General features: G+C 38.5%; 3 protein-coding genes across 3 annotated transcripts in view; 1 reads left to right on the top strand and 2 right to left on the bottom strand.

Annotated features, from left to right (window-relative positions):
- Window positions 1-1,272, bottom strand: part of LOC108674703 — a 31,060-nt gene extending 29,788 nt beyond the window's left edge. The window contains exons 1-2 of the mRNA XM_047885416.1: window positions 1,057-1,272; window positions 553-742 (exon numbers count right to left, since the gene is read on the bottom strand). Of these exons, the coding sequence (XP_047741372.1) occupies window positions 553-742; window positions 1,057-1,227 (361 nt within the window). The 5' untranslated portion in view covers window positions 1,228-1,272. The remainder of the gene's footprint in view (window positions 1-552; window positions 743-1,056) is intronic.
- A 15,035-nt stretch (window positions 1,273-16,307) lies between these two features.
- On the top strand, window positions 16,308-20,163 carry LOC108674702 (carbohydrate sulfotransferase 9). Its single transcript, XM_018162668.2, has 4 exons — window positions 16,308-16,486; window positions 16,791-16,969; window positions 18,013-18,403; window positions 18,634-20,163. The coding sequence occupies exons 1-4, from the start codon at window positions 16,352-16,354 to the stop codon at window positions 18,877-18,879; spliced, it is 951 nt and encodes a 316-aa protein (XP_018018157.1). The 5' UTR covers window positions 16,308-16,351; the 3' UTR covers window positions 18,880-20,163.
- On the bottom strand, window positions 19,518-26,584 carry LOC108674718 (baculoviral IAP repeat-containing protein 7-A). Its single transcript, XM_018162685.2, has 6 exons — window positions 26,457-26,584; window positions 23,470-23,542; window positions 22,644-23,063; window positions 21,991-22,134; window positions 21,362-21,594; window positions 19,518-21,043 (listed from the first exon to the last, which is right to left on the bottom strand). Exons 2-6 carry the CDS (start codon window positions 23,501-23,503, stop codon window positions 20,912-20,914), a joined length of 963 nt encoding a protein of 320 aa, XP_018018174.1. The 5' UTR covers window positions 23,504-23,542; window positions 26,457-26,584; the 3' UTR covers window positions 19,518-20,911.
- Between the last annotated feature and the right edge of the window lie 1,361 nt (window positions 26,585-27,945).

The raw sequence follows: 27,945 nt of genomic DNA, 5'->3' as shown, positions 1-27,945 counted from the left end.
GCGTTATCTTCGTCATCTGCGTTACCTTCGTCATCTGCGTTATCTTCGTCATCTGCGTTACCTTCGTCATCTGCGTTACCTTCGTCATCTGCGTTACCTTCGTCATCTGCGTTACCTTCGTCATCTGCGTTACCTTCGTCATCTGCGTTACCTTCGTCATCTGCGCTACCTTCGTCATCTGCGTTACCTTCGTAATCTGCGTTACCTTCGTCATCTGCGTTACCTTCGTCATCTGCGCTACCTTCGTCATCTGCGTCACAATGACGACAACATGGTCCATCGAGTTCACAACATACCGTAGCTAGACTGATATAACTTATATTTAGGAATCTATATGGTCCATTGTGAACCAGTTTCATCATTAGAAAACTACTGTATAAGTGACTGTACGCTAGCAACCAAAGGAGTTCTCTGTACTGCAGATATGACGTACTTTAGCAACACAAAAATTATAAAAACCTGGTTTCTTCCATTGAGAAGACAGTGTCTATCATAAATATTTCTGAGAATCTCAAATAAACTCGTAATAATCTTGAGTTCCCGGCAACTCACCCCCGCAGCTCAGCAGAGTTCGTATATCAGAGCAAGCCTTCACAAACTCCGTCTCCAGCGTCGCCTCCATCAGAAGCTTAAGGGCGACATCGAGAGCCTGCATGGCAGAGTACTCCTGCATCTCCACTCCTGCAGCCGCCACCGCATCACAAGATGATGAGGCATCACCGATGATGTCTGGAGTGCTGGGCTGTAATTACATCGTCTTACTCAGAAGAATGAATAGGTAATAATGTCAAAATAATAATAACACGCTTCTTGCAACACAGTTCGTACATACTTAGAATCAGTATTAATACGTCAGTTATATATAAATATTATTATTAGTATTGTTATATTACGTTTCATAACCATTACATATGATGGCAAAAGCTGTAAAATATCCACCCTTCTACAAAATTATCTCCTCAAAACGCGATTATGTCACTTAATTTATTTCTTTTCTCAACCTACATCAATTTTAATTTTCAAGATGTTAAATTGCATCAACTTTCATCTACTCGCCTCCGAAAGCTCTCCAGGAAAGCGATCTTGTTTCATGCATTGATCAGAGCTCCATGAGTGATCTGCATCGCGTTTCATGCAGCCGATCTCTGGAGAGTTCAAGGCCAGAGACAGCGGGACATCCGAGATATTTTGCTGGTCAGCAGTTGCTTTTCTTCCTGGCGCCACCATCGCCGCAAACTAAAGTTACTTACGCACAAGTACACGAGAATTTCAATAAATCTATATAGTTTAATTTCAATTTTATTATTTCACTATTCTTATTTTTTGTTATTATTATTTTAAATTTTTCAATAAATTAATGAGTCATATTGTTGAAATAGTGACACACTTTTTTCCCACTGCACGTGCAGAGAGCGAACCTAACAAAATAGGCCATTTTGCCGGGCCAAATTGGGTCGATCAGGATGGTCCACACAAGAGCAAAAATAGCATCGCTATTTGCACAAAGCCTCACACATTTCTTTGAGTGCACCAACACTCAGTCTTTCATAAGGCCACAACCGAGCCTCTACCGTTGAACACCAACATAGTATATATTTGAACATAGACTATGGTCTGTGTAAATGTCTAAAAAGTACTCGTAATAAGTATTTCCACTAAATCTTGAATATAATTTAAATTAAACAATAATTAGATTTTTCCTTTGGTACTATGTATGCAAAAGATGCGATTCGCAACTAAAAATTACAAAGGGCTCTCAGGCCGGAAAATTTCTTTAAATGTGTTCTGAAACATAATGAAGAAGATCATCAAATCAATTAGCAACCAAAAATAATTAATGGACATGGTCAATATGTGGGCGATTGAACGCCAACCTGAAACTCTACGGAAATATAAACCAGCATTTAACTATCTTTCTGTATCGAAATAATCATAACAGCATCACGACCCACTGCGATGCACGGACACAAAGTGATACCTAGTAATATCAAACCATAGCCTTAAAACCAGAGTAGTTTAAAGCGACTGAGAGATCGAAATTAACACATCTGAAATAATTCAGGTATCAAATATTGTCAATACAACGCAGGTCCATTGTACAGCATTGACCTGAGTCACGATTCTAAAATAAATTAAACAAATGCATTGCACAAATCTCTGAATCGACCAGAAAATCAATATAAATGATATAAGATCAATGTGTAAATTAAATCGCAGTTAAGAGGGAGGAAAATAAAAAAATTGAAGGCAAAAATGACAAATGCAAATCTAATAAGAGTGAGACTCAATGATATGAGACTGGGTGCTCGTGACACCCAGATTGCATATCGTGAAAGGATTTGCAACAATATGCAATATTAAATTTCTTCCAGTGTCGAAAAATAAAACAGGTCATACACACCCAGAAGGTGAAGTCTAGGAGCGGAGCGCGACGGGAGCCTCAACGACACACAACATCCCCATGTCACAGCTGACGACACACTGACGTCTAGACCAGACCAGCATCTTGCCCCTGCATCCCGCCATCCCAACACTGCCGCAATGCACCCCAAACACAACGTTCCAACACCAAAAGAATAATTCTCACATAGCAACAAATTAAATATACTGGTATCGAAAATTTCGCAGCATGAATAAGTGTAAAAAGTGATGAGCTTGAATGTAAGCGAGGATACGAACGCTGTTAGCGATGTTTGTGGAGCTTCAGTGATGTAACATCACTGAAGCTCACGTTGCCGATGTTGCGGTAAGCATCTGGGCCCAGATTAATGAATTAATTAATGATTTTCAGCTAACATTTTTAGCAACATTAACCTATAATAATCTAGACAATAAGACATTTAAATACTCAATCTGTGGTTGAATTATTTGAACATCACATCAATAAATGTAACAGATTAAAGCACAATTAATAATCGAGCACCTGAAATAATCACATTAAAAAGGCTACAATACAAACCTTTTTACCAGACTTTTAACAAATTATTTCCAGCAAATAATCTATATAATAACATACAAAAAGTATATCTGAAAGCGTGCGCCAGGTTTATACCATTCAGTATTATCCATTAAAATTCGATATTTAAAAAAAAACTCAGTGTAGAGCATAATAAGGAGCAGGAGTATCACATTAACATCAGTCCAGGCATGCTTGCCTTGGTCACAACAAACGATACCTTCCCTCCAGGCTAATCCGTTACAAATCGTTGATTTCGAGTTGATTTCATTGAAAACAAGGTTTAGTCAACGTTATTTCAACGTCAGATGCCTTCTGAGTGAGCATCGTGAGTTAGAGACGTACGTGCAGCGCCTGCGGTGAGTGTAGGGTAAAGTAGAGCACCGCGAGATATGGCACAGCGCCGTGGCTGTGCAGCGTACAGCTAACAACACTGGGCTGCGTTGAGCGCAGATGAGCACAGCAACACTGCGCTGCGTCGAGCACAGCAACACTGCGCTGCGTCGAGCACAGCAACACTGCGCTGCGTTGAGCACAAACGAGCACAGCAACACTGCGCTGCGTTGAGCACAAACGAGCACAGCAACACTGCGCTGCGTTGAGCACAAATGAGCACAGCAACACTGCGCTGCGTTGAGCACAAATGAGCACAGCAACACTGCGCTGCGTTGAGCACAGCAACACTGTGCCTCGTTGAGCACAGATGAGCACAGCAACACTGCGCTGCGTTGAGCACAGCAAGGTACTGCGGGCACGGCAAGAGTAACGAGGGAACGAGAAGGCAACATATAAACCTAGCGATTGACAATTTCAAGCGGTGCAACAAACATGACCCCGATTTGGAACGACGAGACACGTAATGAATAGGGCAAATCGAAGCGCTGTAATTGATTTTTCATTCAAAAATATTTATGAACAGGATTTTGAGCAGTGAAAAGAGCATCCGAGTGTACAGGAAATTTTGTTCCGTTTCAATTTAAACGAGAGCCAAAAGATTAAGTTTAATTAATTAGTTGTAGCGTGACGGACGATTAATGAAGCATGCATGGTTGCGCTGCCAAGTGCAAACCTCGCACCGACTAGCCTCACTTCATCATCCGGCGCTGCCACGAGACGTTCATCCGTTCATCCATGGTCCTTTAAATGGCACTTAAATCAATCTCTAGTTAGCAGTCGTCAAAATGTAGCTCTCCCTTAGAGAAAGACTCAACATTTGTCATGCGAATGAATCAATCACTAATTAGCAGGCGTCTTGATTAAGTGTTCTCTTACTTAATGGCTGAAATTATCAGTAAATTACAAACTAGGCATAATTGATGAAGCATCTTAAGATTTTGACGCTCAAGTTGAAATAAATCACGATTTTACAAACACGAAAATTTACTTTTTAGAAAAAGAGTACGAGGTTAATTTAAAATTTAAACGAACCTCTCACTGTTTTCTTAAAAAGTTTTACATATTACGTATAAAAATTTAAATAGTACGTATAAACCTAGATAATTCGTCAACAACGTAACATAAAACGCAATTTCTTCCGGCCATGAAGGTCTGCCGCCTTGTGATTCGTTTTTCCCTCCTTGGCTTCGCATTTGTGCCACTTTTGCGACGCATTTCGCAGAGCAGCTTCGTTTGAATTTCTCTTACATATACGCAAGCATTCTGGTCGAGTTCACAGCGTGACATTTTGTGCGTAAAACCTCAATTCCAAAACAGAAAACAAGAAATCGATTAACGGAAACAACAACAAATGCCTCAGGGAAAGCGGTGTTGTCGTTGATACTTGAAGGCTTTTTCAAGTAAGCTGAAGGTTTAATAAAAAATATAACTCAGTACTCACTGCAGTGAGTGACAGAGCGCATTTTCTCGTCGACGAAAACTTGAGGTCACGGACAGACGGACGGACAGACAGACAGACAGACGGACGGACGGACATGGCGAGCACAATATTGCATTTTTTCCATAAATGAGAAAATGCGCTAAAAATAAGAGACGTGCCGCCACGATTGGCAGTCAGACAAAAAATATATTCCAATTATTTTCAATCATCATAACTGAGTGATGGAATTTCAGGTGAAATTTGTAAGTTTGTTATGAATAAGAATTTGTCGCGCTAAGAGTTACATATTTCTCAGGACAACAAAAAATAGTCGGTTTCATCGTTGGCAGCGAAAGGAGAAGTTGTTTCTAGTCTGTACCGGATACGCGATGGTAAAATGCCAACAGCAGACTTAACATTATCGTCGGGCAAACGATGAAGAAACAGACCAAGGGAAAACATCAAACATTCACCATATTCTTTACAGGAAAAATTATCCAAACGCTCTGCGAGGCATTGGTATGTTGACATCCGTAAAACTATCAGCTTTTCTGCAGATCAATCATTATTCATGAAATTTGAGAATTTCCTGTAAATGGAAAGCTGAAATAAATAAATTTGAGCGTGTCTTTCGTTGCTGCCACAGCAGAAGTGTTATAAGTCAGCAGAGATTCCCGTCGTTGACGTCACTAATACGTATTTTTATAGCACTGTCAACAGGTACAGCGGACATGGTATCCTTATTTGCAATCATTGAGTCGAAACAGCAGATGATAATGAGTAGCACAAAAAATCTGCACTCTAAACCAGGTACATAACCAAATATAAGGACTAAATCCATTGCAAGAGATTACCAAAGCTTACGAAAATCCTAAAGTAAAAAATGGGAGAGTGAAAATAAAGTACTTTTATGTAGGGCTAATACGCTCGTCGATCATTCACGTGATAATAAAATCACTCCAAGCAAATTGAATTGATCTCGTTCTACATAACAGCTCCAATTAAACAGCAGAACCCCTCCTATCAGCACAGACGTTCTACCATTATAACCGCGATGCATGACATAAAATATTGAACAGGCAAGAAAGCTTGTAACCGTCCATATAATACCAATGTCGTGCCAAACGCGTGCGAATTCATGAACAAATTTAGTGTACGCAAGACCATACATATAAAAGTTTGAAGAGAATGTGAAATTCGATTCTACGTAAGAAATGTGTCCCTTTATCTAACTCGGACGATGGAACAAAATAAGATAAAAATGTGAAATAATTCCGTATACTTTTTATACGTTAGCAGAAAGCAAAAAAATTTTATTTAACAGATATCTTTTGAAAACAATGATGATTGCCTGCATTTTTATTATAATTTTCTCGTGACTTCTTATCTGTTGCGGTAAATTGCCAAAGAACGAGAAATATCTGTAAATATAATGCACGCACTTTAGCACAAGTCTGCCTTGATCTCGCCATCTTTAACATACGCTAATCTAACTCACGATGGCCTTTGATATCACAGGTAATCTAATTATATTGTGAGGATGATTAAGTCTTCTGTAGATCCCTGAACAAACGGCGAAGGTTCTAAATTGTTACAAAATAAATAAAAAGGTAGAAATAGAAATATGCACGGTGATAATAAACGCAATTAGAAATTATTGAACTGAGCAAGGCTGCCTAGCCATTACTAGTGAGTATCCATACACGAACTAATTCAATGCAATGCAGAGTTCGTGACCAAGAGACATATCTCATCTTCATTTAAGTGAGGCATAAAACGACCTTCAAAGATAATTGAATAGCGTCAAACATACCAGGAAGTGACACTCGAACCTCCCCACGCGTACACCTCTTGGCAGCAAACGCACGTGTCAAGCGTCGTCAACATGCGGGAAAGATACAGTGCGCGGTTCGACTCGATTTTTTATGGACGACATGAATGAACTAAGAGGCTATTAATCATATGAAGGTGAAAGACATTCGCTGCTGGTAAATATTGAACGTCAATGCATTGTGAACTTGCCAATATGAGCCCGGATAGTAGCAAGGGTACGTGCCAAGATTTACATGAATGGACTACCGCATGTTATTGCATCCAACACTTTAACAGTGTCATATTAACTCTACATGACACAAATACAAACTATAGACATTCTGTTAATATCAACGCGTCATAATGCATTAGTAAAATGACTAATGCATTGTGGCAATGACTCTATTAAAAACAGTCATTGCCGGCAAATAAAGTTTCAGCAAAACATGAGTTAAATTTTTATGCACATATAAATATATCGAGGTTAAGGTTCCCTCGAGTCAGGATGAAAAGTTTTGCTAACTTCACTGTACTTTAAATATTATTCACCGTATGCAAGAGAGCTCACTAAATAATCCGTTAGTATTAGTTCATACTGACAATATGAACATAAAATAAAAAATTTAAATTGACTGCGAAAAAAAGGCAACACAATCCTGAGCTTTTGAGATGCGGTCTAAAAACAACTTTTATCGACATTTATTTTTTCTTAAAAGAAATAATGAATGTTGATCATTCATTTCAAAATGCCCAAAAATGCTTCAGAAAGAAAACTTTAACCTATTTCAGCGGAGGTAAATAGCAAGTCGCAAGCAGGGGAAAAGGGAAGTAGCGGGACAGCGAAGAGTTCAGCTAAACACTGCAGGCGCTGCCAAAACTACTCAAGTACACAACAGAGCCAAACACACTTGAACGTGATATACACACAACACAACCAAACAAACTCAAACGTCAACTACATACAACACAAACTAACACAATCACTCATACGTGAACCACACAGAGCAATCCAACGCAACCCATGAGGGAGACAACACAGAACCTGACAATGAACATAAGACATGTTAATTAGCAACACGAAGTACAACACAGCAACACGAAGTACAACACAGCAACACGAAGTACGACACAGCAACACGAAGTACAACACAGCAACACGAAGTACAACACAGCAACACAGAGTACAACACAAGTTACAGGCACACAGAGCCAAGAGAAGCATCAATCGCCAGGCGTGTTAGCAACATCGGGAACAAGTCGCTCGACGGCGGCAAAATAATCAGTACCTATACTCTATAGCAGTTAAATAATGACGCTGCGCAACACGTTTCTACTTTATTATCCTTCCATTAAACAATTCTTACTTCTTCCACCTCTGTGCGTTGTCACGATTAAAGGTTAATGGCAGCAATTTCATTGGTGTACATAATCAAATGGAAGCAATTACAGCAATTTCCTTAGTGTACATAATCATCTGCTGGAAGCGAAAAGTTTTACCATTAATGGTTTCATAACGAGTAAATGCATGAATAACTGCCAAAATATAAAATTTGAGAAATTTGCTGAGTTATGGGCAAGAAGAGTCTGTGAGAGGAACCTAAGGTGCCGTGGCTTCCGTCACATGGAGATGCTGGGCAGCGTGACGGAAAGCTCTGGTAATTCTACACTCTCGTCGGTGAGGTGGCCTTGATTAAATTAGTGATGTTTACTGACTTAACTCGCACATCAGCTCGACGCGACTTGCAAGAAGAGCGTACGGCATGAAGCTGCAAAATTTTTAATTAATAATACTCTCAGACAAAATGATAACTAATTTGCAGCCCACCATGTAGATAATCAGCACTGGCGATCAAGAAAAATATATATTTAAACTAGTAAGACAAGATTTTCAATGAATTAAACTAAACCTTAAAAATTTAAAGACATGAAATTGAGTCATGCAGAACTTGAAAACAAATAGGAATTTCAATCATCGATTTCAATCATTTAAGTCTAACTGCTTTGCAATCAATAAGGAGGTACTTACGTAGTACGATAAATTATGTTCAAGGAAGAATGTCGGCATGTATTGATAATATAAAATTTCAGTTATTTCACCATGGTTTATCACCGTCTTTATGAAAAAAACTTGAAACAAAATGAGCGAGAGCTACTCAAACGACATAGCCGTGAGGCTGACATTTGCGGTAGCTGAACGCCAACAGAGCTTACAAATGTTGCCAGTTGCGAAAACTTGGCAGGAATAAGCGCTTTTAACATAATCCTTTTTCACTCAGCGATTTAAAATAGTTACTCAGAAACAAGTAGAGAAGCATCAAAGTGCCAGGTACAGGCACTTTTTTTCTAAGAGTGTACACGAGCTGTCCAATAAAAAGCCAGCAGTCAAATGATAAACATTAATAAGCTTCGTTGCAGATTACAGGAGGCGAGGCGTATAAGCATCAAAGTCATTCACAAGACAATAAAGGGAGTTTTGCACAGAATTAGCTTGAGTAACTCAACAATTAATATGTCGAAAGAATTGTAACTTTTGTATTGGCTGTAGAGTGATTAAATTTAGATTCAGTAACAAGATGTTACTTGCCTATATATACCTATATTTTTCATCAGGCTTAATTTTTATTTCTCATTCACGTCAATTTGTGTATTTTTGCACACATTTTATTTCATTTTTACCGATAAGCCATTAATCTTTCACTTGAAAGTATAGTATAGTGCATTCAAATGCTGTTAAATTAGAATCATAAAGCATGTCAAGATTGTAATGAAATTTTCTCATGACTGCACAAGAGAAGCATCATACAGCTCCAACTCAAAGTGTTTATTGAACGATGTTTTCTCTGCATTAAAATGTATCCAAAAACCAAAGCCCTGGTAGCAGCAATTTTTCCAACTGCAGAAAAACACACCACTTATAAAATAATAAAATAATCAGTTTCTTAGACTAGTCATTCAACAAACTTATACATAAAACTTCTATTAATGCAAACTTCAATTTCACCTCCTGGTGAAGAAAGGCGATCGGGGCCATTTTGAAGCAGCCGGTGGCTAGTCTAAGTGCAGTGTTTTGTATGGTTTGAAGGCTAGCTATTGCAGTGCGTGAGGCGACAGAACACCAGATGAGGGCCGCATAGTTGAGGATTGGGCACGTGATAGTTCGGTAGGTGGCATTAATGTCCTCTTTAGAGAAGCCCCAGTTGGTGCCGACAAGGGCTTTTAAGATGCGAAGAGATCCCGTCGCTTTCGTGGCTATGGCTCTGACATGATGGGAGAACGTGAAGAGCGTGTCCCAGGTGATGCCTAGGATTTTGGGGGTTTTATCCAGGGGGATGATGCCATTGCAGATTGTGGCAGATGGATGGGATTGGGGAATGTCTTGGGTGAAGAGCATGACCAAGGACTTGCCAGGAGCCACGCCCAATTTCTTGGCAGTCGACCAGTCTGAGACTCCCGGAAGGAGCACGGCGAGTTCAGCCTCCGCAGCGTCGAGCCTCGGGGACGACACGAAGATGGTAAGGTCGTCCGCGTATGAGGCAATATTGGGAACCGGCACTGGGATATCAGAGATGAAGTGGTTAAAGAGGGCAGACGAAATGACCGAGCCTTGGGGAACTCCCGAGTGAATTGCTCTGAAACGAGATTGTGTTCTGAGGTTGAGGCAGGATGCCTGCCTGCCTCTGAGGTAGCAGCACAGCCAGCGGACCAGATTGTGGTGTAGGGCCGAGGCCGCGATCATGCTTAGAATGAGAGAGTGGTCGACACCTTTGAAAGCCTTCGAGAGGTCGACCGCAGCAGTGACTGGGCGGGCTAGAGGGCGCCAAGAGTAAAAACCCGTCGCGATCTGGTGCGCGAGCGGAAGGACTGTGGAGTATCCCGGGGGTGACTGTGGAGTATCCCGGGTTGAAACCATGTTGCGAGGGGACAGTGGTGAGGGATCCTAAGAAGTATGGAAGCACAAGACACTCTAGGATCTTGGCTGCAAGGCAGAAGAGGGAGATAGGGCAGTATGAAGAGCCCTGGTTTCCAGGTTTGCCCGGTTTGAGGATTGGAATAATTATTGGCATAAAAAATAATTTATCCTTGCCCAGTAGCCAGCAGTAAGAACCAATTTAAAATCAGATGTCTCTGTTGCAAATTGATTAATAGATAAGTCTCTGTCATTCTTCACACAGGCAGTTTTGTCTATGGCTAGCTTAGAAATTTCCTAAAAGGGTATAAAATATTGTGGCTTCAAACTCCAAAGTGACAAAAATTTTATACATTTGGAATTTTACAGCTGGATTTCACTGTTTTATCAACATATGGATATAGAATAATTCATCTTGCAGTTGCAGGAATCTCACAGCTCTAAAAATAGGAGAAAAACTCTAGTTACGGCTTGAATGGTCAATGATAGATATATTCTATGTCAGGTCCACATTCCACAGTGGGATGCATGATGCAGTAGCCTTCCCAGCCAGTAGGACTAACTACTAAGGTCAGTTGCTTAGGGCCTCATACTGGTACCACCTTTCTTCCACCTCACATCTTACAGAGCAGGCCATAGTGACAGAGCATTGAGGGAAATTGGGCAAGAGACCAGAAAGTCATTGAATATGAGAGTCTGAACAGCTGAACCTACATGTATATATGCTGCCTCATCTCAAAGCTACACTGTCTCAACTCTCAAGCCTGCCCCAACATTGAAATGGATTCATAGAAGCAGTCAGCTCAGTCCACAGGCTGGACTTAGGAACATCAAAATACCCTTCAGGGTTCAGCCAATCAGCCTGCATTCACCTCAGCTGCTCAGCATCAGGATTGCAATTTTCCTTCTTGTTTCTGAAATCTTGCCGCTACAACTTGACAAACTTTTAATCCATTTGGAAATTGGAATCTTGCAGCCCGATTGTGCATTTTTGTTAACAATTAGGTACAAGGTACGTAATTCATCTGGCAGAAATCTTGCAGTTAGTTACAGAAATGCCGGCCAGTGGCCACTGAGAAAGCTTTAGTCACAGCCCTAGATGTAGAAGTTTTCCACACTTGCTCAGCATCATTGTAGGGTAAACGCGGTATATTCCGACACATTAAGGACGCATCGAGAAATGAAAAACTATAAAAATAAACGTATGCGTTACGCAAGTTCTGATGCCTTCACATGACTCTCAAAACACTTCACTACGCGTCAGCAACGATGAAACGTCACAAAATGTTGCCATATTTATTGAAAAGCCTTTAGAATGGAAACCTACCAAATCCCTATATTCCGTCACTTTGTGTGGCAACATCCAACACGTGGTGAGTCGTATTGCGTCAGCGCTTCAAATTTAACTGATACGTATTGCCGACATCCACGTGTTCGAATTCCGTTTGCTGTGTGAGCTGTATTGGGATACAACACGGCTTTGAATTAGAACACTAACGAATATTGAACACTACTTAATTACGTTTTAATTAACAGCTATTAGGCTTTTAATTAAGCAAATTTCAATTTTTTTACAAAGCTTTGAACGATCTGTGTGTGTCCAATTCAAGTTGTGTCGGAATTAGTTTTCATGTGTCGAAATCCAACATCTCAACTTAATCATCTATTAATTTATTTACGACTTGAAATCAGCAAATACAAGTATACTTAAAGGATTCCTAATATATTCACAGACGTATTTAAAAGTCTCAAACCATAATATTCTTCCTATAATAACAGTTATTCACTATTTGGTAGAGCCATGTCAACTGTCAAATTTGACACATTTTTCGATGATCTCACCACGTGGCATGCATTGTCTCTCTTTGGATCTCAATATTTTCCCACTAGATGCCCAAGACCTAGTGTTTTTGCAGTATTTCGACACGCAAATGTATGACGTCACCATTTCAACCATCAATGAACGCATGGAACTAAAACAAAGCTTAATATAAAGGAAAAGCTGGAGAGGTGACGGAATTACCTACAATGTCGGAATATACCGCGTTTACCCTATCATTCAAATGACCAACAGACAAGCTATACCTATCAATAGCTGAATATAAATAGCTAGTGCTTTTTTACAACAATTCTCTTTAACTTCACTTCTTGTTGTTCATTTGTTTGTTTGTCTGCTATAAATCTTATAATTGATATTTAACACTTCTACCACAGTACCACTCACTCACTCCAAAGTCTCCAATCAATTTGAAATTTTGCACACAAAAGTTGGAGACATTGCATAAACCAAGAAAGGCAAGAATAAATTGACATTTGACAGAGTAAATAATTTTATAAAAATTAAAAAATTATTATGAAAACATTGAAAATATAAATGAAATAAAGTAAATAATTTTATAGAAATTAAAAAAATAATAATATTCAAACATTTCGAAAATCATTAAATCAAATATACCTAGGTAATTTTGTCTGCTACAAATCTTAATATAATTGGTGTTTGAAACACTTCTAGCCTACCAATCCAATAGATTTGAAATTTTGTACACTTGCATACAAATACGTACATTTGGAGAGGAGACGATGCATGTGCATAAATACCTATGTCATGTAATACAAGTCATGTCTGCATGATTGAGATATATCACGATTACCTCTTAGGCTCTTACTATTCAGTGCATTAAATGATGAATCAAAATCAATTGACAGAAATCACAGAATGAATAATTTTGAAAATTTATATTTTTTTATAGATTAAAAAAGTAATAATTTTGTTAAATTAAATTAGAAATTCATTGTACATTTGTAGCAGTGGAGACTCAGAGAGTCTCAGACACTGGATTTTTTAGAAGTGTTGTCTTTAAAAAGTAATTTTTATATGCATACCTATTATTTCATCCATTTTTGGTTTAGGCTGCCAGATGCAGTTTTCGCAAGTTATATGAATAATGACCCAATAGCGTTAGCTGCGTTACAGTTACTCAATACTCATCCTCATGTCATACAGTCATAGTCATTATATTAATAGCCTTCTATCCCCGACCGAATCAAATTCGCCCATAAAAACTACCAAGACGTAGAAAAAAAACTTTTGTTTTGGTTACGAACTTATGTTCGGCACGGAATTCCGGAAGAAAGGAACTAAATAATAATTCAACTTACGTAGGTACAGTGTAATTTTTAGGAAAATTGAATACTTGTTGATTTTAATTTGAGAAGAATATAAATTAATTTCATTGCTTAATAAATTATACAGAGCCTGCCACCACTCTGACTTTATTTTTTCATGGGGCCTCGAACGAAGGAATTTGGCTCCTAACTGGAAAGCAGTCATGCAGTTTGTACAATTGTCATGTGACAATTGTTCAAATGAGTAACGCGAGTAATTATCAGAGTGTCAGTCTTAGATGAGTAGTTTGTGAGGTAATGGCGTCATAGGTGATGGATAAACGCACGGAGTGATCGACCATTTGACTGTTAAACACTGTGATCTTACACCACAAACCATTCGTCTACCTGGAATGATTTGACTTGTCAAACAGAGGTGAGCCATCCTGATGTTTGCAAAGCATTGGACAGTGTTCCGTCTGAGCATTATTTATGCATAGTTTAGTTGTTGGCAATAGATGGAAATTTTATGTGTGAGATTCCTGATCGTGAAATGTGAAAAACGCACATCTGATCGTGACGTTAGCATCAGCCTGGCGTCACTGTGGGAGCGCTGTGCCGTCACGCCTCCCAATGATATGTTTCGCCTCCCTTCCCAAATGATATGTTACGTCTCCAAAACTGCTTCTGCTGATATTTTTACGGTATTTTTCGTTACAGTTGTCTGAGCTTTTATAGTTATTTAAAATTAATCTAAGCTCAATATAGCGTAATTTTTTCAATGTCACACAGCTCGACAAACTCCTTTCCATCAGTGGCATTTATTCCATCACTAAAGTCACACAAAGCGCAGGTATTAGATTGCACCTGAAGTCAGATGTCACAGGTGTTACACTCTCATGATTTCGGTCAAGCGAAAAATTGTCAGTACCGAGTGATATTCATGTAGGTGAAGTTAACTCGAAGCCTTCCCGATGTTTGCGACAGCAATGATGAACCTTCGTTATTTATCAAAATATTGTGTGAAAATACTGAACTAATTCTGCACAGCGCTAACGAAGCATTGAGTAACCCATATAAAAGGGCTAAATAAATGCACGTGCTAAACAACACAAATTTTATACCATCTCTGTAGAGTCACATTTTCATTTGATTTGCTGTTGAAATGAACGTAATAATTAACTGTCCTAAACTAAAAGCTTCTATTTTCATCTGCTTTATTCTTGACATGAAAAATTTATGATTTTCTAAATATTCTTTCGGGACTACTTGGAAGGATGAGACTTTTAGCCGTCAAGAAATTCTTCATAGTGTTGTTATTAATTTATGTCCTCGTGCTACTGAGAGTTCATTTAACACCTATCGAGCGAAGCATTTCCGAAGAAGGCTTGAACAGCGGAGTGTGCCACCTGCAGGACATCAACCAACCGCACCTGCTGATGGCTCGTTTTCGCATGTGCAGAGATTTTCTTATGCAAATGATTAAGCGACGAATCCCATTACCGGAAAGCTTTCAAAATGATGCGGTGAGAAACAATTTGTTTAGTGGATAATGCTTCATAAGCCGTTCGGGCACTGAAAATAAAAGGCGAGTTTCCTTCTCAAATGCAGTGATGGCGTTACTTTATGACTCGAGTGTATGCTGGAAAGTGTTAGAAAAATATGTAAAATTTTATTTGGCTTCTTTGATCAGTATGAAGACAACAGGTGATTCTGAATTATTTATTAATTGCATAATTTATAATTATATTAATAATAAGATGGGACTGTACAAGTACGCAGTTATGAATAAAATACGTGTTGATTTACGACTGAGGTGAACAGGACTAGATCACATTGGTGTATTTTTATGCTATATTTGCCTAGGTAACTGATCAGATATTTATTGAACGCGTGTTTACAGCTATGCCATCGTATATTGCATGCAATCTGTTTTTTTTTTACTTCATCATTGATAAGACGAGTTAATTCGAATTGCTGAATGGCGACTGCAGCAATAAAGAGGATAGAAGCTCTATGATTTCTTGCTGAGTCATTGCAGTTCTACGAAGTCATGTCTGCCCAGTCACATACAAACAATTGATCATGCATCATCAAATTAGACGCTAATATCTTATTTTATATAATTACTATCATTGTTAAGTCAAACTTTACTTACTCAAGTTGGTTACGTGCACTCAAACTAAATGGAATGGGTTTGGCTCACCATGAAAGTAGGAATGAGAAAATTATTATTAAGATTAGAAATAAATCGAATCAAAACTATACAAAAACGACAAGACCAGCGATTTGATAAGGTAAAAATAATTTGGGTGTATTTGAGTTCCTCAACAACCACACGCGTTTTGGATCGGAACTTTATCACATTTCCAACCATAATTATCCCGAATCAGGCAGAACTATCACTCTCTTGCCATGGAAACACAATAGTGGCACTTATAGACAGCTTTTCTTTTCAAAGAAAAACACTATTACGGTGAGTGAAACGCACTGAAGACATGCACTGGGTCGTCATATCAAAATTATCTACCAGTTTGCAACAGCTCCTGCCATCCAAGCACTGATGGATCTTTAAGCTGAAGCGACCTATCGCAGAGGAAAAGTCGGCTCCTACGTGTACTTGGACTCCTACGTGTACTTAGACTCCTACGTGTACTTAAACTCCTACGTGTACTTAGACTCTTACGTCTATTTAGACTTCTACATATGCTGAGCGAGTTCTGAAAGCCCAGCCCTTTGGCAGGAGGTGCGCGGAATGCTGGTGCGAGCGCAGCGTCTCGTCACTGCCGAGGAGTGGTGCGCCTCCAGGGCGCTGCCCTCCACGCCAGTGAACGACTCCTGGGTGCTGGTCTCGAGTCAGCATGGCATCGCATACTGTCAGCTCGAAAAAGTTAGCGCGGCTAAGATATTTGGCGCTTAAATTCCTAGAACGATTGAAAAATTTCTCATGATTAGGATACAAGATCGTATAGTAATTTTTCTAGTCAACAATATGAAGCATAGGCTTTAAAACCTCAATATTCATTAACAGTTTTAAAATATATTTTTCACAATATTTTTAGGTTGTTATCTTTGACAAAGCAATTGTCCATACTAAGAAAAACATGACCTATTGATTCAAGTCCATTTCTTGTTTTACGATGAACAGTAATGATAGATGCGTGACGTGAAAGCAACATATCAATGCCCGTCAGACTGGGTCGAGCACTATGCTTACCTTCCTGCTGGAGATCAACGGACAGCGGACCAAGTTCCGCAGCAACGACGACCTGCACCACACGGCGTCGCGGCTCTTCAAGCAGCTGGGCGACGACAGAGTCCTACTCGCTCACCGGCTCTTCTCCTACGTTCAAGTACGACATCCTTTCACCCGGTCAGTCTGGAGCCCTGCTGTGGGCAAAGAAGCCAAATTTAAATTGATAAATCTTGCTTTGGTTGCATGCAATATACTAGAATATTTAAATATGCAAAAATCAAACCGTTGAATTACTGTAAACATTTTTCACGCGTTTTATCGCTCATTTATTAGTTATTATTAGAATTTTTATATTATATTTATTTATATTAATTAATTATCGTAGTGTAAACTAGCTAAATCTATGTGTGAAGGATTCAAATTACTTTATCTGATAACATAAATCTCAGTGAATCGCTTTATTATCTGCTAAAAGATAATGAGAAATGACCATAAACTTGTTATGTGTAAACAGTATTTCGATGACGACGCTCCTCGTGATGATGAAATTTTTTATCCATTAATCACCATGAATATGATTATTGCCTTTGAAAGAATGCTGAATAACAACTTTTTTAATAGTCAAATTCACAACGTGATATATAGCCGTAAATAGGTTAGAAAACGACTACTGGAAAACCGGTCTACTGCACTATTAATTTACTGCCGATAAAAACGAGCTATAAACGATCATATGAATACATACGTTGTTAAGCGATCTCGCGACTTGTCCATAAATGGCGTTAAGACTATAAAATATTATACCGTTTTTATAACATATCAATGCATGCGCAAGCAACATGAATATGACGCTATGACGGCCGATCAATTACGTGAGTAATTCATATGCAGAATCAATAGTAAATCGTAAAAATTAATTGTTTTTAGGAATGTTAATCTAATGTTATTAATGCGATTATGTCTTAAGCGAATCCAAAATAAATCTAAGATATCACAAGTACTCCTCAAAAGTATGCATTGATATATTTTTGCGTCTATGCAATTACAGCGTATGCTTATAGCTGAAGCCATTATATACTTTTATCCTGCTGGCGAAAAACCTGAACTATAGGGAAACCAAAATGGATTCATCGGTCGTTCGTCGGTAATTCTTTCTTTCTCAAACCTGTCCATATGAATTAACGTAAATTAATTTTGTAACAACTTATATCGTGGCGCAGGTTGGTGTCGTGCTATTGTGGAAAAGTTCTTGAGAAACGCTTGGCTTTCGTCCTGATGTTCAGAAATTTTTCAAGGCTACGCGATCGCCGAACAGAGGACATTGTCAAGCTTGAAATTCCTCAATACAGATTTTCAAGAGACGCCCAGGGTATCTCTTCCTTCACGATAATAAGTCCACCTGGAAAAGAAAATTTCATGACTAAATTTACCGATTTGGATCTACCAATGGATGGATCAATGCCAAGTTTCCGCGAATTTGCCGTCGAAGTGGCGGTCGAAATTCTGAAATGTGGAACCAACCAGACATGTCGGACCGCGGTTCACGCGAGCTATGGGCGTCAGGTAGACCACTGTGACCCGTGTGAGTGGAGCTTCGACTTCCTTATGAAGGTGGGACTCGAGACAAAATACTATGGCTGAAATCAAGCAGCAATATAAAGTTCCACAAAATATTATGCCTCCTATTTCATGCTGGCGTGAAAAAGAAAGTCCTGTATTTCTCTTAAGTTTCAATTCTTAGACCGAGTTTTCTGCATTCAACTAATTACAACTAACTAACTCTCGATTTTTTCGATTTTTTTATTAAAATTGATATGTATACAACAATTTGCGTTTTTTAGATAGAAACAATCGGTGAAGACTTCCCGCTGCTACGAAGGCTCGTTGGGCACCCAAAGCTTCAGGATTCGGAAGCTGGTCCTACAATCGAGGCAGCCTCTGAGGAACGCCGCGTGAACGGCCGTATTGCAGAGTGCAGGAGCACCGAGCACTACCTGCTACAGCTCTCCAGCGTAGAACTCGACCTCGTCTACACTGCTTTTTACGAGGACTTCCAAATGTTTGGTTATGAGCCTTTTGTATTTTGAATTCTACTAGAGTTGAATCTATCAAGAGAAAATATGCGATTTGATTTAGAAAATACATGTTTGAAACTGTTGAAACTTCATCGCGTCGTAATTTTAAAACTTTGTTTTTGGAAATTTTTGCCTGGGTCAATGACATACATTACAAACGGCTTTGGGATCGGAAAATCGTTTAACTTTATGTTTGCATTTATGAAATGCAGCTAAGATACCATCGAATTCGTCATTTACCCAGCAGCAGCTGTTCTAATGAAGAAGAATTAATAATTGAATCCGAAAGAATAGAACGTGGCAAAAACAGGTGTCTTTAACTAGTAAAATCACGCATAATAATCAATTAATAATACTACTGTTGATATACTTTCTGGTGTATGCGAAAAGTTACTACTCGACTTGAAAGAGGTGGTGAATTATACAAGGAAGTGCAAAGAAAGAAGTCAGTGTAGTCAATTTATTAAAAATGCATTTTTTAATTTTTCTATTTTGATAATTGATGTTTAAGTAACTTATTAAATATGCTCCCACTGCAGAATATCTAGGTCACACTTTCAGGAACTGCATAAGATATATTTATATCTGAGCTTTCAACAGCCGGGTAAATTTGTTGTAATCATTTATAAGATCGAATTTTAACTTTTCCATTTTTACGAATTTTCGTGGATATTCTCCGATCGGCCATTCTCTTATAATTATATGGCTCTCCAAATTCTACCTGAAAATAAAACAAATTATCCAATCAAAAAACTCACAGTTACTTTTTCGTTTAATATTTCGTCTGTTCGTTTAATGTGCCTCTGAAATGTAAAAAATATGTTAGGGAAATTGCAGAAAATGCGATAGCAAATTCGAGGAGGCCAACAAACTTTTCGTGCACTATTATTTAACAAATTATTACAAACTTTAATACTAATTACAAATTGTACAACAACGTAAAATAAATATGAATATGTGAATTTACGCTTGCCTGCACATTTCTACTTTTCCGACGAATTTTCTGATTTTATAACAAAGAAACATAAATGCATTTGCATGACTAGTAACAATGCAGAGAGTGCTTATAATTTTTGAAGGAAAGTATATAATTTTTGTACACCCAATCCGTAAATCTAAGACAAAAGATTGTAACAAAACATCACAGCATCTTCAAAAATGTCGAAAAGCTCATTTCATGAGCATTTCGTTAAAGTTTTCTACAGAATTAAGCGTCTAGGTTCAAGTACAAATATTATTGAACCAGAGTTTTCAAATGAATATAAACTGTTGTTGCAGTTGCGTATTTATTCGCATTTCCAGGTGATTTCGACATTGTTGAATCAATTCTGTCTTCAGAACTCAACTTGATTAGGTTAGCAATCCTGCAGCTGAATCATGGTCGACTAAATAGATTTAAATCATTCAATACATGAGTTAATGCGAATAGATTAACGAGAAGCATCTTGGCCATAAAATTCTCACGGTCTCGATCAACGCAATCAAAGTTATTAATTAAAAGAAACGATCTGCACAGGATTCCTCTCTGCACGGAAGTCGGAAGAAGTAAACATCTAAAGAAGTCGTCGAAATGCATTTAAACTAATTTTGTACTGAAAATCATCTGATGCTACTTCCAATTTATCATAAACTTACCAATTTACCTGTGAGAAAGAGCATGCGAACCTAATGATTTTATTATGAAATTATCATTATTCTGTGATTCAAACTTGTTTCTGAGCAAAGATACATGATAATTTTTGAGTTTCCCTGCTCTGATTTTTGTCATGACAGTCGTCCTCGGACAAATTTGGACCATTTTACCTGTCAAATGAGAAAATGAATGAACGCAATCGGAAACTTCCGAATCTCCTCACCAACTTCGCGCAGACCAATATCTTTGGTGCTGGGACGATATGGCAATATTCTATAATCACGATTTTTTCTCAAATGAAGAATAAAACCATAAGTGCGTTCGAAAACAGCCGCGTTGCTGACCCCGTTCGACGCGGCTTGCCGCAAAGCAAAGACCTCCCTCCGCGGGGGGTAAGGCATCCTCCCCCTTTTACTGGCGGCTCTCGTAATCGTCCACAATCTCGTACACTTGGTCCACTGTGTAGGGGAGCGTGCCGTACGTTGCCAGGTCTTCACAAAGAGCGTCTCCAATGACTTCATCAGAATAAATACCTCGGACGTTCTGCAACAAAGGTTGAGGAAATCTTACTTTTGCAGGTAACTAAACATTGCCATATAGAGATTAAAGCAAAATGTTCCAGTGCAAAAAAAAATCCAGCCCTCGGTAACAATTTAGCTACTGATAAGATACATGCAAACTTTGTGCTGTGTATATGTGACATAGTACCCCATGAAAATATTTTAACTTTGAGCCGTTGATATCCATTCACTCATTCCGTCCAACCGCTTCAAGGCATCTGTTCGGACGGCATGAACGGTAACAGACGGCATTACAGTAACAGAAGCTGAAACATTCATCCGCGTTCATATTTTTACCTACCCTGATCCAAGGAAAGTTCAATAAATCCTGTTTTATCTCTTCTAGGCTGATTTTCCTCTTCCTCTTCTCTCCCGAAGCGTTGATCACGGGCTCCTCTTCTTCATGAGTCTCATCTTTCTCAGCAAGAGCACACTTGGGATAGAGGGCATCGTGGACGGCCTTAGGGTCTTCGTCGCTAGCCCAGTTGATTATTCCTCCTCCGCAACAGTAGCATTGAGCCAAGTCCGCAAACTCTATTTAAAGCAATTGCCATAAAGGTAAGATTTAGATTTCTTGGAAGTTTTTAGTTTTCTGTCATTGAGGTGATCATTTGCCAAGTGTTAATATTTCTTTATTCGTTTTTTGTATTTGTCCATGATCGTGAGTCCAACGTTTTATGAGATGATCAATGGCATTATTAGAATGAAGTTTTTTGTTTGTTTTAGACGCAATCTCAATTTCAAATCATAACAGTCCATAACTTTTCGAAGATGATTGAAAACTTTATCGAATTAAAAATTTAAAATTTTTCAAACAGATTTCCTACGGCGAAGGCATGGCGTGCCACAAACGAATGGTTGTCTTTTGATAGTTGATATAAAAAATGATTCAGGACAAAATTATTGAACAAGATTGCCCAGCTGACTTACGAGAGTAGAAGAAGCCCGCCTCAGCCATGACGGCAGCTTTAGGCAAGCAGGCAGGGGCGTTTTCGAACGATGCAATGCGCTTGTTCTTGTTGACGAATTCCTCGAATTTTGACGGTATCGCTTTGTCTGCAATAGCTTTTGCATCTAGAATAATAGCAAAAATTAATTCAGAATTTTTATTACCCAGAGATGTAACCCGGTTTTCCGGTTCAGATTTCACCATAGCAAAATCTCACTACATACATTGCTATGCTGCCAAAACTCAAACTCAAGTCAAGTCCAAACGTAACCTAAATTGCCTAGTAATGACGATTGATAGTTATGAAATAATCGTAAATGATACCAAAATAGCATAGCGATCAAAATAATTTCCAAGGTGTTTTTGCTTAAGCCCATCGTTAGCACACTTATTCAATTAAAATAACCTAGTTATACCATGTTATAGCCTTGATGAACTTAGAGTAACTCCAGTTGTAAAAAAATTAACTCTCTTTTGAATTATCGTTTGCTGTGTTAGTACATAAACTGCAATCTGATTTATATATGAGATAATTTACTCTTTACAGTATATTAAATAAGAACATTGTACTTCGAGCTCAAACGATTTACAATGTACTAATTCCGAATACCTATACCATAACATGTATACGAACCTGTCTGATATTTCGTCCTGTTCGTGGGGGGTTCTGCTTCATCCAACTGGTTCAGAATGTATTGGTTGATTTTTTCGAATTCCTTTCCATCCTTGGGGATGTTGACGGCAGATTTTCCGTTGGCCAAGGGACAATTCCTGTAGGATTTCTTGTGTTCTACGTCTACATCGTCACCTGCCTCCCAACAAGCGATTTGTCCTTTACAGAAGAAGCACTTGACTTGATCCGTCTTGTGACTGTATACAAAACCACTGCGTGCTAGGTCTTCCTTGGAGACATTCTTGCTCGGCCATTTTGTGCCATAAGTTTCCAACCTCACGGCCTCGGACTGAAAGTGCATGATGCTCGGGATGCGGCGTCTGGGATACACTATTTTCACTGGTCTCTCCATCTTCATTTCCAGGACCTCAAATGGCACCACTGGAATAAGCACCATCGATGATAAAGATCCAATTAGTCACAAGTACATTATGCCGATAAAAATTCTTTTCATTATTTCTAACGTCAGTCCAAGTTCGAATGTTTAATATGGAAAATCTTAAACATAATCCGTGTAAAAATATATCAGATCAGGAAACACTATTTTATGAACTAGATGTTTATTGCAGCACGTTGTTCTCTTTTGCAAGCTGCTGCGAAAGAGCACATTACAAGAGAGCTCACAGAGGCCTCTATCCCAGTCTTATCGTTTTATCTTCTGATAAAACGTCTTCTTCCCTGCTCTCGAGATCCAATGCCCAAAGAATATTTTATGTGCAGTGTCATGTCTTCTCATAAAATTAATCTGCTATTACAATGAAATTCAAATTATTTCAGAGTTGCTCACCATGGCCATTCGTCCGTTTTTCCGTCATCGCCATTTTTCAATTTTTTTTTTCAAAGCAACCGAGTTAGAATTTCTGTAGATGAGAAAAGTATTAGGTTGTTAAACAATTTTGTTCATGGACATAGATTACTAGTTACACAAAGAATCGCTCTAATTACTTTGTATGGTCAAAGAATTCAGATTCAATAAATAAATTTTTAACAATGGAATAATAATCTATAAGTCAGCTATTTCCATAGAAATCTAATTAACAAATATTCAAATGTTGCACTGTTTCCGAGATAACTATTAATTTCATTAACTTCCGCAGCAGTATAATGTATCCCCAGTGTCTAGTTGTAAGCAGTACTATCGTATCCCAAGTGTCTAGTTGTAGGCAATACTAACGTATCCCAAGTGTCTAGTTGTAAGCAGTACTAACGTATCCCAAGTGTCTAGTTGTAAGCAGTACTAACGTATCCCAAGTGTCTAGTTTTAGGCAATACTAACGTATCCCAATTAAGTGTCTAGTTGTAGGCAGTACTAACGTATCCCAAACGTCTAGTTGTAAGCAGTATTAACTTATCCAACGTGTCTAGTTGTAAGCAGTACTAACGTATCCCAAATGACTAGTTTTAAGCATTGTCAATGTACTTAAAACCCCTGACACTTTATTTCTTTATTCAGACACACTCGACCGTAACTGTAGCGCACAATACTGCCAACTGCGCAGTATTCTTTCATACAGGCTACTGATAAGAGAGGGCGTTTTGGCTTTTATAGGAGGCTTATCGCCGGAACATAGATAAGGTATGAAACATTACGAATAAGTCCGGCGATAACAGCAGCTCATAAGTCCTGATAACAATTAAAATCGCCAAATAAGCTTCTTTCTCTTCTTGAACCCTGAACAGGATCATGTTTAACTTATGTTCTGAATAATGCGTCACTGATATGGAACTAGTATATTGCTAACTAATGTTACTAATCTAAACCAAGTCATGGTATTTTGGCTTAAGTGTCGAAAGTATTCAAATGTCCGGCCTTTTCTCTCTAGGCGACATGTTATCTTTAAGACGATCCCTTGCTACGTCAACTTATCGGTGAATGAATTTCGTCGCTTTAAAGTCGAGCAATACTCGTGACTGAAACTTCGAGCGATACTCATGACTGAAACTTCGAGCGATACTCGTGACTGAAACTTCGAGCGATACTCGTGACTGAAACTTCGAGCTATACTCGTGACTGAAACTTCGAGCGATTGACTGAAACGTCGAGCGATATTCATGACTGAAACGTCGAGCGAAACTCATGACTGAAACGTCGAGCGATATTCATGACTGAAACGTCGAGCGATACTCATGACTGAAACGTCGAGCAATACTCATGACTGAAACGTCCAGCGATACTCATGACTGAAACGTCAAGCGATACTCATGACTGAAACGTAGAGCGATACTCATGACTGAAACGTCGAGCAATACTCATGACTGAAACCTCGAGCGATACTCATGACTGAAACGTCCAGCGATACTCATGACTGAAACGTCGAGCGATACTCGAGACAGAAACGTCCAGCGATACTCATGACTGAAACGTCCTGCAATACTCATGACTGAAACGTCGAGTGACACTCATGACTGAAACGTCCAGCGATACTCATGACTGAAACGTCCAGCGATACTCATGACCGAAACGTCGAGCAATACTCATGACTGAAACGTCGAGCAATACTCATGACTGAAACGTCGAGCGATACTCATGACTGAAACGTCGAGCGATACTCATGACTGAAACGTCGAGCAATACTCATGACTGAAACGTCGAGCAATACTCATGACTGAAACGTCGAGCAATACTCATGACTGAAACGTCGAGCGATACTCATGACTGAAACGTCGAGCAATCCTCATGACTGAAACGTCGAGCGATACTCATGACTAAAACTTCGAGCGATACTCGAGACTGAAACGTCCAGCGATACTCATGACTGTGAAACGTCGAGTGCTGTTCATGACTGAAACTTCGAGCAATGTCAAAAGCCACTACATGCTTGCCAAAGAATCACGAGACCTAATTAATAACAGCCCCGCAAAATGGAAGTTACACTGTACACCAAAAGTTACACTGTAATGTAAAAATTGACTAATCATTATTTCTAGAGAAACGTTGATTGGGTTCAGAGCACCGTATAAGTTTACTGCTATCGAACACTCATTCTTTTTCATCTTATATTTAGTTCAATAACTTTTCCTGGATTGTGCAGTAACTTTGCAGTTTTTTGTAGAAATAGATACACAATTTGTAATTATTATATGTACTCCATCATTTTTAGCAATTTTCGATCAACTATTCACAATAATTTCCCTTAAATTCATTTAGAAGGCTGCTCTCAGATTGAAATGAAACTCACTGACAGTTTAATTACATTTTATTCAAAATACACGAAGCTTGCGTTAGGAGGAAAACGATTTATGAAACAAATTCCCTTAATAAATCAACAAAAATCATCACAATAAACATTAGTGGAGTTTTTACCGCGTTCAATTATGATTCACTTCTGCTCTGATAAAAAATGAATTTAATGAATTCGAGTATCACCAACATTATGATTTCCGCCCCCCCTCCCTTGCAAAGTATCAATCAACCACCTTGAAGCAGAATATCCACCTTTAATTCGTCAACTTAATTTCGTAAGGTAGTTGCTGCGGAACTTTATAGTGCATGGAAATTCATATCTCAGTGAATAGCTTGCAGGAGTTACTGGTGCATGATTCGCTTTTACTTCGACATTTCGACGCCAGAATTATGTGATACACTTTTTCCTATCTCAAGAGTACGTCTGGTATTTATTCATGACTAATCTTATTTTACCGTGTTAATTAACCGTAATTCGTGATTTGCTTACGTCAAAAATCAATTGCGATCAATGTATGGAGGTTGTATAAGGAATCAATGTTTGAGACAAAGTTGTATGCGTTAAGACAAGAACGGAGTTCAAAACTCACTTCAATCGCCCGAAGCTCGTTAATTTCCTCCTCGACCTTAAGTAGAAGAAATTAATTTCGCGACGTCCATGCGATCGTAAAATACAACTCCCTGCTTGCAAAGAAACAGTGTTAGCTCGGACAGCTGCGTCTCGTAACTGCGGTGCGGTGTGGACGTGATGTCTCTTTTATATAGGCTGACGTACATATCTTATCGTTTCCTACTATGTACAAATACTTTAATCTTATTGATCGTGATCAAAATCCTGCATAAAAACCAGATTTTAAAAATATTCTCTTTGCCATGGTGTCAAAAATTTGTTTATTCTCTGAATTTTATGCAAAATGTTTTTCATTCAGCATTATTATAAATACAAAGCATTGATCACTGTTAAGGATTGAGATTGGTAGGTGGAAGAAGTTATGATAAAAATATAAATTCGAACGACACCGTCAGTGATTGCGCGGCACTCGACGCTATAGTGTAAACCTCAGCGTCTTCCAACAACCAGTGAAGTACGTGCTGTATATGCTGCGGAAATAAGAACCTCAAGCCGTACTTGCTTAGTACACGTACCGACCTAAGAAAAAGGAATATGATACTGAAAGAGAAATATAAGAAAGATTCAACATTATTTGGCAACCCTTATTATCTGAGAAAATCTGAATTTATATATTATTATGAGAGATAAAAATTAGTTAAATCTGAATAACATCATAACCCCATATGAACTGACTTTTAGTTAATTATTTATGTAGAATTTATGAACCATTTTTTCCACTTTCATGCACATTCGAAAACCGTTGAAAACTTATTGATCGTTGAAAAGTCAAACATGGAGCTGAGCAAACGCATACGATCAATGCTACTCGGGCTCGATATAAATTTATGCTATTACTGCAGCGCCGCTAGAAAAATGTGGAAAACAAAAGGCAGGGCAGAGTAGCTAAAAATAACAGCAGAAATGGAATGGAGGGAAAGAGACGGAAAAGGCTAGTGCGTATAAATAGATTGGTTTAGCTGTAAGGCATTTTTTTGAGGCTGATGTGGAGAAGACGCAACCAATCAGGTTTTTGGTTGGTGCTCGATTATTAGAGATTCTCCTCAAATACGTGTGATAAAATTGCAGGATGTTGGATTAAGCAGAAAGGTCGTTCAGCCACCAGCTAAACGAATAGAGTTTACGGATCTCAACGTTCGAGTAATTTATACGTTCGTGATTTTATATGTACATGCTTTTTCTACAACAAAAAAGAGTGCGCAAGGTTCATGGTTCGTATCATTTGGTTCTCGGAAAAAACGATATGATAAAGTATCAGTAAATGAAGTCATTCCGTAGCTTGTCTCGAAGATTACCACGTCATAAAAGAATTAATTAAATGCATCTCTTATTGTACATGAACCAGAGATCTTAAGCCAAGATTATTGAGTGGATATCGTACTAATAAATATCCCAAGTTATCTTATTACGATTAAGTAATTAAATTTGTTAACTTTGCTTTAGTTAAT

The sequence above is a fragment of the Hyalella azteca genome, unplaced genomic scaffold (assembly GCF_000764305.2).
Source record: "Hyalella azteca isolate HAZT.00-mixed unplaced genomic scaffold, Hazt_2.0.2 contig17851, whole genome shotgun sequence".
NCBI classification, from domain to species: Eukaryota; Metazoa; Arthropoda; class Malacostraca; order Amphipoda; family Hyalellidae; genus Hyalella; species Hyalella azteca.
This window is presented reverse-complemented; position numbering and strand designations above follow the sequence as displayed.

Coding starts and splice junctions, on each gene's coding strand:
- LOC108674702 (XM_018162668.2), top strand. CDS start 16,352: ATGCTGGTGCGAGCGCAGCGTCTCGTCACTGCCGAGGAGTGGTGCGCC. Junction 16,970..18,012: donor GTACGACATCCTTTCACCCG/GTCAGTCTGGAG, acceptor ATCGTGGCGCAG/GTTGGTGTCGTGCTATTGTG. Junction 18,404..18,633: donor GCTTCGACTTCCTTATGAAG/GTGGGACTCGAG, acceptor TGCGTTTTTTAG/ATAGAAACAATCGGTGAAGA.
- LOC108674718 (XM_018162685.2), bottom strand. CDS start 23,503: ATGGCGATGACGGAAAAACGGACGAATGGCCATG. Junction 23,064..23,469: donor AAAACGGACGAATGGCCATG/GTGAGCAACTCT, acceptor TGCTTATTCCAG/TGGTGCCATTTGAGGTCCTG. Junction 21,044..21,361: donor TGAACTTTCCTTGGATCAGG/GTAGGTAAAAAT, acceptor CCTTTGTTGCAG/AACGTCCGAGGTATTTATTC.